The following is a 15414-nucleotide window of genomic DNA, read 5'->3' on the forward strand; positions in this document are numbered from 1 at the left end:
ATGAAACTAATGTTGATGTGATGTCACAAAGTCAATCTGTAATTTATTAATTTAACAACTTCTTATCGTCTCTTGATAGCAAAACAGCTCTACATGTTTCTCTCTTAAAGTAGCATAGGTCGACTCTTGAGTGTGTTTCCAGATATAGAAACAGAATACATTGCTACGGCTTCTCCTTTTTCCAAGAAACATTAAAGAAGCAAGATGACAAGTTAGCAGAACTTGTGATATGGCCCGAATGGGTAATTGGCCCAGTCTGAACTCATAATACCTCGTTAAAATACTGAATATTCTAACCCGTGCGACACCCTGAATACAACTGGACCCTCTGAGATGGAGACAGCGGTTGTGTAAACTCGGAAAAGTATTTTGGGATACTCCCAGACATGCCTTTCAACCTCAAGTGGTCTCCTCCGCACCTCCCCTCTCATCCCTAAAAAGCAACCTCTCAAATTACTTGACGTAAATCATCCCTATTGTATGTGCTAACATCCGCCTTAGAGGACGAGCATGTTCTTAATTAAGAAGAAGTGAGTGCAAGAAAGGGGGAGATACTGTGACCTGATGTCACCTATAGCTGTTATGTGAGGGCAGCAAAGCGGCAGCGGGACAAGTCGGAGAGCCGCTGAGCACAGACCCTCTTCATGGCAGCAGACGTTTCAAAAGGCGGTTTTTCAAATCCACTAGCAAAGACTGTCATGTCTGCTTTTCATCCTCCCTTTCCTGTTCTCTGCATCGTCCCTGCTCTGACAGTTGTGAAAGTTTTGCCAGATGTAGCACACTGACAGCTCTTTCTCTCTGGGCTGATAATTTAAACTACAGCTTAGACGAGACACTGATAGGGCTGCAGTCAACCATAGAAAATCTGGGTCGACTAAAAATGTACTTCACTCTTCAACCAATAGATTTGTCGCGGGGAGGAATCAATCTGCAACAGTGCACTGAGTTCACTCTACAGCCTCCCTAATCTAAATGAATGTAAATAAACACGAAAAGCTCCTGTTTACAGCTTAAAAGAGCACTTTAACATTATTATTACAGCAAACACAGTGAAATATGGCACTGATGATATGTACACATAGTTAATGGAGCGTCCCAATGCAGACAAGTTACCTTTTTTTTTTAGATGATATGAAATGTTAATTGTTGCACTTTTATATGCAAAAGTTTACACTCAACTATTTTGTCATTAGTTTTAACAAAATGCTGATACGCGACAACTTACTCGACATGCCGTGAAATAGTTTGAAACCAACTCCGGTTAGAAGTTCAGTTAACGTTTCCTCGCGGCCTCCATTAGTTCGGGTGAGTCTAAAGTTTACACAGGTCGTTTCTCCATCACTGCCACTCCCCACCCCCTGTCCCTCTCTATACAAGATCTGTCGGCAATGGGGTATTTTACTGGAACACTCAGCAGAAGAGGCCTCTCCACTCAAGTATTCACCAGCATTTAAACAAACATTTGAACTACGACCTGCAAGCTCTTGAGTCTCCTTGGCACATTGTGCATCTTGAGTAGGTTGCTTGTAAAGATTGTACTTGCAGCTTGTAGCTGCAGGAGAAGGGGTGCTCGAGCCAAAGTGCCAACTCCCCCTCCCTTTTACTTTTTTTGCTGCAAAACCCGGGTCCTCAGGGAGTGTCCAAGAACCCAGGCAGTTGAAATGCAGGGAAACTTTCATCTTGCATTTCACATTGTAAACGTGCTTCAGTTGAATTCTTGTCTCAGTAGCACCAGAATCTTTCAAACCACTACATTTATCTCTGCAGCATTTACAGCCCACATATCTGGGGTTTGGCACAAGTGGATGTATTACATGGATTAAATTATGTGTCCAATAAAATGGTAAAGTGAGCCTTTGTTTGTTGGAAGCTGAGATGTCTCATCTCCAAACCAGTGCTCCGAAGACCAGTCTATTCTTACATTTTCATTGAGACCAGTTATTTTGCCGAGATGATCCAACACCATTTATCTTTCATTAAAAGCTGCAAGTTTTTTACTGCATTGCCCCCATCTGGCAGCAAGGTGCACTGCTCAGTTGTTGAGATAGCCTCTATATTGAATCATGTCTGACAGTCAATTCAGGTTTATGATCTGTCGTTGGGTAAACTGTGAATTTGAGACGTTTAGGTCAGAGTAGTGGCTGACAACGTTGAAGGTCTTGTCTCTCTTCAGAGTTCGTTGCCCTCTTGAAGTCTTTCTCACATTATTCAACTTCAACTTCAGCTTTGTCCCCGAGGGGAAACTTGTTTTGCAGCCACGCAAAGAGACTCTACCACTGAGTTTGAATAAACTGCGTAATCAATTTACTGCACACAACACTGTTATGGATAACAATACCCAGGTACCTACAACCTCTCCATTGACAGCAGTTTGAATCGCTGGATATGACATCCTTCTAAAATCTATGCACATGTCTTTCTTCTTTGGTTTATCCTCTTTTAATAAGACATTAACATTAACTTGCTGAAATGCTGGACAGCAGGAAGAGCTGACTGCCGTTGCCTTTCATTTGAACCTTTTGACTTTATCTCTGAAAGTCTGTTGCTATGACAACTCTGTCTGGCTGGTGAGATGGCAATATTTGCTCTGTGTGGCAGACAGGCAGTCAGACGACTGTCCCCGTTGAACCCGCTTATCGCCACCAGGGGAGGCTGAACAGATTAACAACAGAGAGAGTGTGTGTGTGTGTGCGCCCCATTAATTAAGTCTTTTACAAAAAGCCCACTCTGCGAAAAAGATGGAAGCTTTGAAGCCCATATGTTCTTTCAAGATTTCATCATTAGTAAGCAAATCAAGTAAAAGATCCCAAGTTTGCATTGAATCAGTGACTGAACAGTTTTTTCTTCTTTCTCCTTCTTCTTCCTTTACTTATATGTTTTTTACCACTTAAACTTCACAAGATGCCTCATCACTTTCTCTTTGACAGCTCTGTATGAGAGGCACTCATGAGCAAATTCTTCTCTTGTCTTTACAGAGATCTTAAGGCTGGAAACATTCTCCTCGGGGACGATGGCTCGGTGCAAATTGCAGGTATTTAGCCACAAGGCAACCCCACCCTCCAACACCCAACCTGCACTGCTGCTGCAACCTCATTTACCCTGTTAGACTGCTGACTTTATGCACAGGAGCCCCAATCTGTGGAGGAACATTAACCCTTTTGACAATACTATTATTGACTTACTGCTTTGGGTCCTTTGCGTGTTTATCTAATTTTTTTCACCCTCTCCTTTCCCCTTTCTTCAGACTTTGGCGTTAGTGCCTTTCTAGCCACAGGTGGTGACATCACTCGCAACAAAGTGCGCAAGACGTTTGTGGGAACGCCATGCTGGATGGCGCCAGAGGTCATGGAGCAGGTCGGTCCTCTTAAGCAGAAAACCGAGAAATAAAAGACCTCGCAAAGTTAAAACACAACTTTATCTAAGCAACCCAAAACAAACATTAAGATTAAATGCTAATGGAGGTCACAGTCATTTTTCATTTATAATTTTTTTACTGACATTGTTTTAAAAAACACTCCCAATCGACACAATAAGACTCTAATACAACTGGTCTTATTTATTTTCTGTCTTAATGCAAGAATGAAACATACAAACTTTTCCGTGAACAAATGTCATGTTTTAGATCATTTAACATTTATCTTACCACAAGATAAAGAGATTATTTCTATAGGCTGAATGTGATTTCTGTTTCTGCAGGTGAGGGGCTATGATTTCAAAGCAGATATTTGGAGTTTTGGAATCACAGCCATTGAGCTCGCCACAGGCGCTGCACCTTATCACAAATACCCGCCAATGAAGGTGAGAAGAGAAAACTGTGGAACAATCTAACGTTACTAGAAACATGTGGTTGATGATGCAGGACAAATGTGGGTTCTCCTGTGATGTCTGAGCAAACGTGTTTGTGGTATCTTCAGGTGTTGATGCTGACGCTGCAGAATGACCCTCCGTCCCTGGAGACCGGCATCACAGACAAGGAGATGGTGAAGAAATATGGAAAATCCTTCAGGAAGATGATCTCGATGTGTCTACAGAAAGAACCAGAAAAAAGGTGCAGATTGTAGATAAAGGTTACATCCACACTGCAAAATGTTTTAGTTTTAAAACACATCACTGGTGACAGATGTTGTCCATGCTACTCCCGAGTTTTCGAGCACGCCCCGTTTTAGTTTGGAAACTAAAGATGTTTGTAAAGAATTTCCCAGTCATTTGTATTCACTTCCTGATTGGTTCTTATCAATCATGACTTGACTACCCGCGGTGAAAGCAAAACATTGTAAGCACTGTCTGTAACAGTTCCACCTTGTCATTAAAACGGTGTTTAAAATGAGAACAAATCAGTACGGCTGTAGCCAAAGTCTCATCTAACAGTGTCTTTAAGTAAACACATTTAATCCAAGGCATCGATGTTTTTGCTTCATCTGCAGTATTCTAATTATGTACAGAGTTCAATAACATGTCATAGGTGCAATTGTTGGCACTCAATTTACAGGCAATAGAACTGTTTTACTCAACTTAATTCATGTTGAGCAAAGTAGCATATAATTGCTTTTATTGTCCTGAGAGCCATCTTGTTGCATCGCGCTTCAGTAGTTCTGTTAAATGTAATGTCCCAAGTTTTTCAATCAGCGGGGGGGATATAAAGGCTGTGACAGTCAAATTAACAGGACTAATTCATTGTTATTCTGTTGCTTTTTTTCAGGCCAACATCCTTAGAGCTGTTGAAGCATAAATTCTTTCAGAAAGCGAAGGTAGGTGCTTGTGCTCCCTCTGGACCTGAGACTGAATGAATTACTCAGTGAGTCAGCATCGGCCCTGTGTCAGGCACCGGTCGAACTGGTTGATGAGTAAATGTCTGAGCCTGCAGAAGTGATTGTGTCTAAATTCTCTGAGTTTAGCCTCAGTTTAAAATGAATGTGAATCCCTTCAATGACAACAGGTTGATTTTTGTTGTTTTCTTTTAGCTCCAGAGGTTTGGAAATGATTGAACGAGGGGTTTAATGTTGGAAAAGGAGCAAAAAAAGCTTAACACATCAAGAGTTGAAAATAAACCAATAACGTGTCTCTCCCCGAGGAGGTGTTTGTGTGAGTCAGGCTTCCTCTCACTTGGTTTTTATTTGTCAGTGTATCTGCCTGAGGTCACTGCAGAGTTCCTCTCAGTATTGGTTGCACAGATCTGTTTCTAACAAAGGCGGGGATAAGCAGTCTAACTCCAGGCTCCGGCCCAGCGCCCTATCATCTGGAACAACTAGAGAGCTGCCTCAGCATGTCACACGGCCCAAACACAACCTGGTTGGTTTGCTGCTCATGACCCTGGTCAATGGCAGGAACCCCAGTACTCTGTATGTCCAGCAGAGGGCAGACCTTGCTTATCTAAACAGTATACTATCCCCCAATGTAAGAGTGATGAGTGATTACTACAGTTAAAATTTGACTGCAGACATGCCATTTTGTTTCAATCGGTTTATTATATTACCAAATTATCAACACGCCAAATTTAATTAACAGTTTTGATGTTGTGACCCAGAATTGTGATGATTTGTCACAGAATTACCCATAAAATAAAGACAATCAAGTAAAATGCTTTTAAACATTTACTGGCCTGATCCTCAGAGGGAGACCAGGTCAGGAACTCACTCATACAGTGGGTGGTGGAGTCAAGCTGTGTGATGCTTCAAAATTAATTGGAAAGATTTTGAATATAGTCCTTAAATTGAGGGTATGGTGTCAGTGAAGCACAATATGTGTTAACTGCGTGTATAAAGTAAGACTTAATCATGCTACAGATGAACGGATACAGATGATTTTGGAGTGACGGCCTTTTTTTCTTTGCCTCTTGTGTCAGACCCACGAGTATTTAAACGAGAAGTTACTTCAGAGGGCGCCCACAATAACTGAGAGGTCAAAAAGGGTAAGACAGCAAATGCTAATATGTCATTATATCAAAGTATATTATAATTTTCAGTTACTTGCCACTAAGACAGTTTTGTGTGTATGTGTGTGTGTGTCAGGTTCGTCGAGTGCCAGGTTCCAGTGGCCGGCTGCATAAAACGGAGGACGGCGAATGGGAATGGAGTGATGACGAGTTGGATGAAGAAAGTGAAGAGGGCAAAGCTGCTGTTGCTGCCTTAAGGGTGAGATGAACCTACAAGTTCTGTGTTTTTCTCCTTCACATGTACACATTAACTCTTTTGATACACACCCCACATGTCTTGTCTTTTAATCGCTGTTCTCTTTTGAAATTGTCATGTGCATGTCTGTCCATTGCCTCTCCACTGAGTCTCCCCCTGTATGTGTGTATGTTCTGTCCAATGGCCAAGGAGCAGCAGGTGAAGCCTGTTAGCGCCCCCAGGCGACAAGTGCGCTTCGCCTACCCACTCGAGCTGCCTTCGTCCAGGGTTGTTCACTTGTCTCATAAATACAGATGGCTCTCCCCTAACAAGGAAGGACTCTCTCTGCACGTTAGCTAGGGGGCATGTGACGGCTGCAGTCGGGGAGGAGGGTGGAGAAGAGAGCAGATAACCTTTGTTGTTAGAGCGAGGGTTGTACACGAGCGGGGGAAAAAATCTGTAAACTGGATCAAGATAGTCAGACATTAACATTTTTCTTCACAGTCGTTATAAACCAGATTATTAAGTCTTGTCTTAAAAATGAACTGTGTAGGGATGCGCTATTATCTTCCAGATAATAGTACTGTGGTTGAACACTAACCCATTTAGAAGATAACTACTGTAGAAATCACCGGATTAAGTTGTGCAATAGGTTTGTGGAAAGTAAAGGTTCCGAAGAGAAATGTCTCCATGCTGAAGATCACATGCGAGTGGAAGTCGACCTCATCGCAGCCAGTTAGTCTCGGCAGTAGGTGTCTTTTTATAACAGTGAGCTATTCTGTCACATGGAAAACAAGCCAATATGTGGTTTTCAGTGAATAGTAGCAGAGATTGTGGTTAGTTTAACTGGAAAGAATAGGATATAAAAGAAAAAATGCTTTACAGGTCACAGATACATTAACTGCACTTTTAAATTAATCTATACAATTTGCTTACATTTGGAGGACTTTAATTATTTGCATTGACCGTTTTTCTAAAACTAAAAAGAGTGAGAGTTACCTTTCCTGGACGCCATCTGTATTTCAATTTCTCATTCTAAAACCTTTTTTTTATTTAAACTGACAAAATCACTTTTAATTAATAAAAGTCAAATTACCAATCATTCATTTGATTGTTTTATTTTTGATCTAATCACCAAGTGATTTCAAATTTTAAAGTCTCTCCGCTGCTTTCATGCTGCTTTTTTACCGGCTACTTGTTGGCAAACTGAACTTTGAATTCCTACATAAGGTCCCGCAGATGTTCAATGAATAATTGAAGCATCAATGAATAAATGCAAAATTATAACCAACTTATTCTCTATTGACTGTGCTGATAAGACAAATACTGTTTCCTCAGTAACAGCGTGAATACCAGTCACATGACGTCTGAATCAATGGGCTTATTCAGTCGTCAGCTCGGACGCCACATCTCGTCCTCTCAGTCAAGTCAGTTTGTCTTCATGTGGGCCTGCGAGGCTTCTGTGTGACTGCTCTGGTTTGAACTTAAACCTTTTGTCTGTTTGACTCTGTAACTGTGTGACTTTCTTCTGACTTACTCTGCTTCTTGGCTTTTTCAAATCTAAAACTCCAGGATATGTCTTCACTCGTTTACCACTCAATTAGCAGCACATAGAGGTGGGAGACATGGATCTAATCTTATATCTCGATATGTTTTTACTCTATATAGTTTGATTTTAGTTTGTTTTGGGTAGTTTTACTTAGTTTTTTGGCTTATCCATTGATATACGATAAAGAAAGGTTGTTCTTATGGGGTAAATCTGGGCATTACGGCTGCTGTAGTACAGAATAAATACAGGCATGGAAGAATAGAATAATAACAGAATAGAATGAAATTGACAAATTTAAACTATATAAGAACATAAAAGCACAGAAATGACTGTGTAGTTACTGGTACAAAAGCTCTATAAATCCAGTATTCCCATGTAATCAGGCCTGTTTATTAGGAAATTACCTTTTATAGCTAGAAATATTAAAGGTATAGCTACCGTGAATAGCAACGTCTTCTGTTTGGCATATTTCTTTCATCTCATATCGCCCGACCATATCGGCACCAGTCAGTGAAGGGTAGTTGAAGTACTATTAGTGCTTCATCCCTCTGTTCTCCACTATAATGATATCACTGAATGCTCAACTGAGTGATGGACAGATAAATTAGGGAAGTAAACGAGTGAGTAAACGCTTTAATCTGATTATCACTCCTCTCTGGCTTAACTGTGTTCTTTGCATCCAAGCGTGCGGTTTTTTGCTTTGCTGAAGGCACCGCAGTGAAATCCTTCTCTGAGTGTTTGTTCTGTTTTCAACAGTCACCGAGAGTGAAGGAGGGGTCGCAGAACTCAGAGGTGAGTGTCCAACAAACTCCTTCTACAATTCTACCTGAAACACTGGGATCACAGTTTGATATGGTTTTGATCATATTCTTTAAACCTTCCAGAAAAATAACTGACATCTAAATTAGTTCTCTTTTTTTTAAATTAATCAAATAAATGTGAACAGTGAATTTAAAGATTTTAACTACAAAGTGTGAAATGTGTTTTAAAATGATAAGCATAAGGCCCATGAGTGTATTTTCTTCCAACTACAATTATGGTAAAACAAAGTGGTAGCAGGAGAAAAATTAAGGATTTATTATACTAAATACTCATGATTGGACAGATGTTTCTCTCCATTAACAAGTTGTCTTTTGAGCTGTTTAGTCGTCTGTATCTTTTGAACAGGGATTTTAAAAACATGAGTAAGATCAGATGGAATGTCTCCTTCAGGTTTTCCAGACTCCTGAGCCCTTAAGTAATCAACTCCAGCCGACGGCCGCAGGTCAGGCAGAACTACCTCAGGCTGCGGGCCAGGTTCCACTGCAGCCCACACCAGTCAACACTCAATCCACTGCCCAGGCTGCGTCTCCCACACCAGGCGCTGCTGCTGCTGCCGCTCCCACACAGGTCAGTCTGACCTCGCTCAAAGCACGATTTCCTCATCTGCTTCTAGTTTAAGGCTACTAATATGTCAATCATTACTGAACCACTTCTTTTATAGTTAAATTACTTCCTTATTCTGCTCCTGTAGACACGCTAATTATTAAACCAAACCTCTAATTCAACTTTGTCTTATGCTCATGTTTGTATGTTTCTTTCTGATGTGTTTCAACAGGCTCCAGCTGCTTCAGGGGATGCGAAGGCTCCCATTAGTTTGGTATTAAGGTTAAGGTATGTTTATATATTCTCACGTAAAGATCAGTTAAGGTAGAGATCTTCAATCTTCTGTATTTTTCCTTTATATGCTAAACAAGAATGGCTCCATGTAGAGTGCATACCTCGGCCAAGGCCATCAGGCTGCTCCAAATTTCACACACTCTTCGATATCAGTCACATTGACCCATTCAAACACCCATTCATACACGCATGCAGCACTACATGCACAAACACTCACATACAAATGGTACATGAATATTGCAGTTTGATGAAGTTAACTCCTCTGATGTGGTTTCTGTTTCCTTCGTCCCTTCAGAAACTCAAAGAAGGAGCTAAACGACATCCGCTTTGAGTTTATGCCAGGAAGAGGTAGGTGGACTTTTTTGTTCAGGCCACTTTTATCAGTGAAAACCCGACATTTGTATGTTCCTGTCATCAAGTAGTTTTTTTTTCTTAAAAAAAACAGAGCTACATTCATTTTATTTCAATATTCATCAGCACTGAGAAGAACAGGTGTTGCAACACAGTCCCTCACTGTTCTTTGACTTGTTAATATTTGATATATCACTCATATATATCATCTCTTTTTAGACACAGCAGACGGCGTGTCCCAGGAGCTAGTGTCAGCTGGTCTGGTGGACGGGAGGGACTTAGTAATAGGTCAGTGATTCAAAAAACATTTCTCTCCCAATATTCACCTGAAGGTTAAAAGTCTGTCTTTTTGTTTTATGTCTGAAAAGTCCACAATGCATGTAATACAGCACCTCATGCATGAACCACTTGTACAAGCAGATTTGTTCTTGCAGCTGCTTTCAGACATGCACTAAATGCATTCTTCTGGAAAGACTATGTGTGAACGCAAATGTCAAAGTTGATTGCTGCAGCCATTTTCCGGAACCTTTCCTGCCGCAGCCCCCTAGTAAAATATCTTGAAAATAACCCAAGTGAGAATATGTTTCTGACTCATGACGGATGCAAAACTGGAAGAACGGAGATGAAGATGTCCACTTGGAAAGATGAAATTCAAGAGCTTTTGGTGACACTACATAAAGGAAAACTCTGGAAAAACTTCTGACCCAATTTTCCAGATATTTTGCGTAGTTCATGTCTGAAAACGTACACGTATTCAAGATATTTTGAAGTTCAAGATGTTTTTAGTTTTTTTTTTCCATCTGACTGAAACATCTTTTCTATTTCAGTTGCAGCAAATTTGCAGAAAATAGTTGATGAGCCTCAAGCCAATAAAAACGTCACTTTCAAGCTGGTGAGTAACTTTTCAAGTCCCATTTTCAACTGAAGCTGAAAATGTTTGAAGTAGTTTCTAGAAAATCATTGATACTTCTGCAAGAATTATTGTGAGTTCGTAATGACAACGTGAAACAACGGACTACTTTCACATAAAGAATATTTCACTTGACCTTTCGTAATGTGTCAACTGGTCTTTATTCCTCTGTATTATTTTCACAGGCTTCTGGAATTGAGGGATCTGAAATACCAGATGACGTCAAACTGATGGGCTTTGCTCAGCTCAGCATTAGTTAAACTGTTGTTCTACCTGGAACCATGACTTGCCTAAAAAAATGTGAAAATTACAAAAAAAAAAATAGTTCAATGCATTTTTTTTCTTTCTATGGCTGTAAAGAAACCACTACTGCCAAAGAAAACAGTACCGTTTTATCACTCATAGGATTCTGCGACGCCGTCTCGCTGAATTAGATGGTCGGCTGAAGTACCAGAGCGTTCAGTTTAAGAATCACTCAACAACAGCGACAAAAAAAAGAAAGTTTACAGTGTATACGTAGAAGGATGAAAGTATCTACAACGTTTTGTTTTTCTCATTCTGGTCTCCGTCATGGTTATTTTCTCTCTTTAATATGTGATGCATTTGCACAATCTTAACTAACACCCTTAAATCCCAATAAGTGTAACAATGCCTTATATTCATCAGAACTACTGAATGCACGTTTTGGGGGAGGTCCTCAGTTACCGTATGAAGCATTGTGTTGTCTGAAATGTACAAGTGTGGTTTCAGATGCTGATGTCAAACTTTTTTACTTCTTTTGAAAGGTGGGGGGGATTAAAATATTGTACACAAACCTGAAATGTGTGGATGCCAAATGATGTCAGATAGAAGTGAACCGTCTTTAATAGGCTAAGTTTTGTTCTGTGTTTATTCTATATTTCTTTGCGTCGACAAATTGTTCATCGTTAAACTTCCTGAACGTGACCTTCAGCTCAAAGCCCATTTGTTCCTAAGGACGATTTATATCTTTAAAAATAAGGTCACCAATATTTAGTTTTGATTTATTATTATTAATAATAATAATACAAAATGTCCTCAGTACCTGGCCATTTAGTTTAAATCGACTTATACTCAGACAGAAGTGCTCTTTTACGTTTTATTGGCATCAGGGTGGTTTATGTGGAATTAACTCAATAAACAAACGTGACCTTACGAAGGAAAATGTCAACCAGTGCAATGGTGTGTAGTTTTTACTGACACACGTGGGATTCGTTGACTCTAAGAAAATATAAAATATCATCAGACATAAATCTTAATTGAAATGTATGCTAAAAATCAAATGTTTAAGAAAAAAAGACAAAAAAATAAAAGTCACCTCTGTATTTGTTTATTTTCGGCGTTATTAGGTGATGATCAGAACTCAGAGTTGATGTAGAATGATATAGATTTGTTTATGTTGGCCTCTTGTGAAAATGAATATTCTGTGATAATAGTAAAATGTTTGACAGCAGCTGAAACCACACACACACGTTGTATGAGCAGATGTGTCTGTTGGTATTAGTTTATGTCTGTTTGGAATAAGTTTCTCAAATCCTTAAAAACTAAAAACAAAAAAAGACTTAAGTGCATATTTTGTTTATGTGGATGAAACATAAGTACTTGATTTAACCTCTAGTATGTAAATATTGACATTTGGCATTGATTTGTTTTTGTACTGGGTGTTTCACTCTCGGCCTTTTTTCTGTCCTATGACACAATTTGTGGGTTGTAGCGCCGCGTGAAGGAAGACAACTACAACGACGTCTGGCTTCGACTTCCCTCGTTCTGCAGGACAAACTGTCACTTTTACTGTATTTCATGAATGACGTTTATTTACCTTTACTCGTAAAAAGAAAGACTTCAGCTTTTCACTTTTTGCCTTTTGGGGGAAAAAAATATTGAATAAAATTTTGCCATGGAGCCACAGCTGTCTGCTCAATACTAGAGATGTTCCGATGCCATTTTCCCTTCCAATACCGATTCCGATACCTGGACTTTACGTATCTGCCAATACCGAGTACCGATCCGATATTAGTGCATTTTAAAAGAAAATCAACATCTACAACCTATTTAAACAGCTGTAGGCTACTAACCCTGTATGAAAGTGATGATTACTGTCATTCTTGTATGGCCTGGCTCAGGCTAAGAAATACACACTTCTGTTAGTATCGATTTAAAAAACAACAATAATAAATACATCTAGAAATGCACAAGTACTTTCTTTAACACAGCACTAAATGGAAGTCTTGAGTTGCCATTTTAATTGGGCGTACAATCTTGCCAAATTACGGACATCTTAGCTAGCATGGGTAACGCTACACTGCCCGAACTCACTTGTTCACCGATCTAAAAAGAGTACTTGCCAGTGGCAGTACAGTAAAACTGCTGTTTTCGAAACTAGACGTGTCGGATCAGTACTTAGGTTCACGTACTCGTCGATGCCCGACCCGGCATTTCCGGCAGTATCGGAGGCATTTCTGATGCTAGTATAGGTATCGGAACTTCAGGGTACGTCATACTTGCCCATCCTAAAACTATGATTGTAAACTTTTTGAATGATAAGAATTGTATTTTTGATTCAGGCCCGATCTCACATCCTCTCTTGATGAATGTGCATCTCTTTATTTGGCCCAGACGGCGGTGGCTGAAACACTCTGCTCTGTTGTGTAGATCTGAAATGCCAGCAAGGTTTTACTGTTTAATTTGGTGATGTGATAATGTCATAACCCTCCAAATGCCATATTGAATGATTTTTTTTTTTGCTTGCAGATGAAATGTTAAGAGGAAATCTTTGTATTTTGACTTTAAAACATGTAAAATTTTACGCTAGCCTTAAATTGAAAATGACCAAGTGTATTTTTCTTTCCTTTTTGTTGCCACGTCGAGGTTTTGATTCAGATTTTCAGTGTCTTTGAAATGTAGGCGTTGTTACACGTGGATATGTGTGAAATAAACATACACGGGTGTGTCGGCCCCGTCACCTCCTCAGAGGGGTTTGACGACGTCGGTAAAACCCCAACGTTACTCATACGTTTCTAAACTGCAGTATTTGGTGCCATTCTCCTGGTTTTCTGACAGGATAGGTGCGCATGAGCCCTGAGAGAAAGTGCGTGTGCATGTGTGCTGTAAAGATCGAGCCCTGCTTCTAACGGAGATGAAGATCTAATGGCTTCATTCTCATCCTTTCTCCAACATCAGTCTCTATTGTCCTGCTTACATGTTGTCTATCAAAGCCGGAGCAACCGAACAGATAAAAAAAACGAAACCTTTGTCCAGGCAATAACTCATCAAGGCTGTAATATATTTGAATTTCCCACCTCTCTTCAGTTTATTTCTTTCTGTTTATTTTTCCATTCTTTCATTTGCTCTGTTTTTGATCGTTTAGGAGTTCAAAGCATGTTTCTCTTGATTATTTTGAATCAATAAAGAATGAGCATATCAGCCAACTCTTAGCACTGGATGATTTATTGTAATGCATCATGTTCTGTGATTTTGAATAAGTTGTTCCAGTTAATAAAATACTATATGAAAAAATGAACTGAGAAAGAATCACCTACATATAATAGTACTTTGATATTTTGACTTATGGCCGTCGCCTTTAATCCTGCATTCTCCTCCTGTTTTGTCCTTTCAGAATAGTGATATTTCTCAAGTTGTAATTCAAACAGTTTAAAACTTGAGCATTTCCTCCTCAGCTCTTACTCCCTTTAGGTTTATAGTTCTCACTATCTTGTCTTTTAACGACCCTTTCATCAAATGTTGAAAAGGTTGCTGCATCCTGATTAGTGCACAGCGACAATATATCACAGGCCTTTCTCCGTCTGCTTTGTTTCTGTGCTTATGTCAAGAAACATCAGTCACAGAACTACTATTCCAATTCAAGGTCGGCCTTGAAAAGCTTCGGAGGGGCGATGCAGACCATAGCTTCAAAGAAAGTGACAAAGTATCCTGGATCCACCAATTTATACGGCTCCACTCCAGATTTAATCAGTGGGACTCCATGTTGTAAACTCTCAGAAGGTTTTCAGCTAGTTTGTACGGTGGCCCTGAAGTAGAAACTGACAAAATGGAAGACAACACTACTCTGTCCCAGAAAACAAACCAGTAAAGGCATAGTTCTGATTGGATGTTAGCAACTTCACTCTTATAACACTGAGCTAAGGATTTCTAAGGGCACCACCCTTCAAAGGAAGGGAAAAGAAAGCCAATTTATTGAGTAAGTCTCATAAAAGTACTAACTACAAATTTGGAACTCTGATTAACAATTAAATTAATAACTATAACCAAAATTACCATATCGATAGTGAGCTAAGTTGAAGGATATAGAGTTCTTGACAGTGTAGAGGTTGGCAAAATTCACTATTATGCAACATTCATTCAAACATTTGTGAAAGAAAACATTTATTATGAAGATAAAGTATAAAAACACAATGCGGGTGTGTGTGTTGGTGCCAAATTAGAGAAAGTTACTAGATGCATGCAAGGAAAGACTGAAGAGCATAACTAACATTAACTTTCAAATAACTTGTAACCAAAATATCACAGCAACACAAATCAAACTTATAAACATCACAAGGAATCGAATAAACAGTCTTTGCTTAGCCTAGTATAATTATTAATCCCAGTTGTGTTACCCGTCCATGGAAAGGGAATAAAAAAGTCGCTGTGCTGTTCGAAGTCCAGTGAAGTCGTCTTGCTGGTTCTGTGGCTCCTGTTTTTGGTTCTGCTGTGCAATGCAGCTCTTGTGCTGTTCGAAGTTCTTACGCAGGCTGTTCCAGACAGGCCTGCCTGAAGTTTGGTAGAGCATGGATTGGGAGGAGGTTTCTTTGGTGAGGTGA

At 39.7% G+C, this 15414-nt stretch overlaps 1 protein-coding gene across 4 annotated transcripts in view; it reads left to right on the top strand.

Annotated features, from left to right (window-relative positions):
- Positions 1-14022, top strand: part of oxsr1b (oxidative stress responsive kinase 1b) — a 36566-nt gene extending 22544 nt beyond the window's left edge. For 2 of the 4 annotated variants that reach the window (XM_035142079.2, XM_035142082.2), the window contains exons 5-19: positions 2976-3031; positions 3245-3354; positions 3697-3798; positions 3915-4048; positions 4700-4748; positions 5843-5908; positions 6009-6131; positions 6318-6395; positions 8413-8448; positions 8869-9045; positions 9254-9309; positions 9611-9663; positions 9886-9954; positions 10494-10558; positions 10762-14022. In XM_035142079.2, coding sequence (XP_034997970.1) covers positions 2976-3031; positions 3245-3354; positions 3697-3798; positions 3915-4048; positions 4700-4748; positions 5843-5908; positions 6009-6131; positions 6318-6395; positions 8413-8448; positions 8869-9045; positions 9254-9309; positions 9611-9663; positions 9886-9954; positions 10494-10558; positions 10762-10836 — 1249 coding nt within the window. In that variant the 3' untranslated portion in view covers positions 10837-14022. The remainder of the gene's footprint in view (positions 1-2975; positions 3032-3244; positions 3355-3696; positions 3799-3914; positions 4049-4699; positions 4749-5842; positions 5909-6008; positions 6132-6317; positions 6396-8412; positions 8449-8868; positions 9046-9253; positions 9310-9610; positions 9664-9885; positions 9955-10493; positions 10559-10761) is intronic. The other 2 variants (XM_035142080.2, XM_035142081.2) reach the window with 2 other exon arrangements.
- Positions 14023-15414: the final 1392 nt, after the last annotated feature.

This window comes from Hippoglossus stenolepis, chromosome 19 (genome assembly GCF_022539355.2).
Source record: "Hippoglossus stenolepis isolate QCI-W04-F060 chromosome 19, HSTE1.2, whole genome shotgun sequence".
NCBI lineage: Eukaryota > Metazoa > Chordata > Actinopteri > Pleuronectiformes > Pleuronectidae > Hippoglossus > Hippoglossus stenolepis.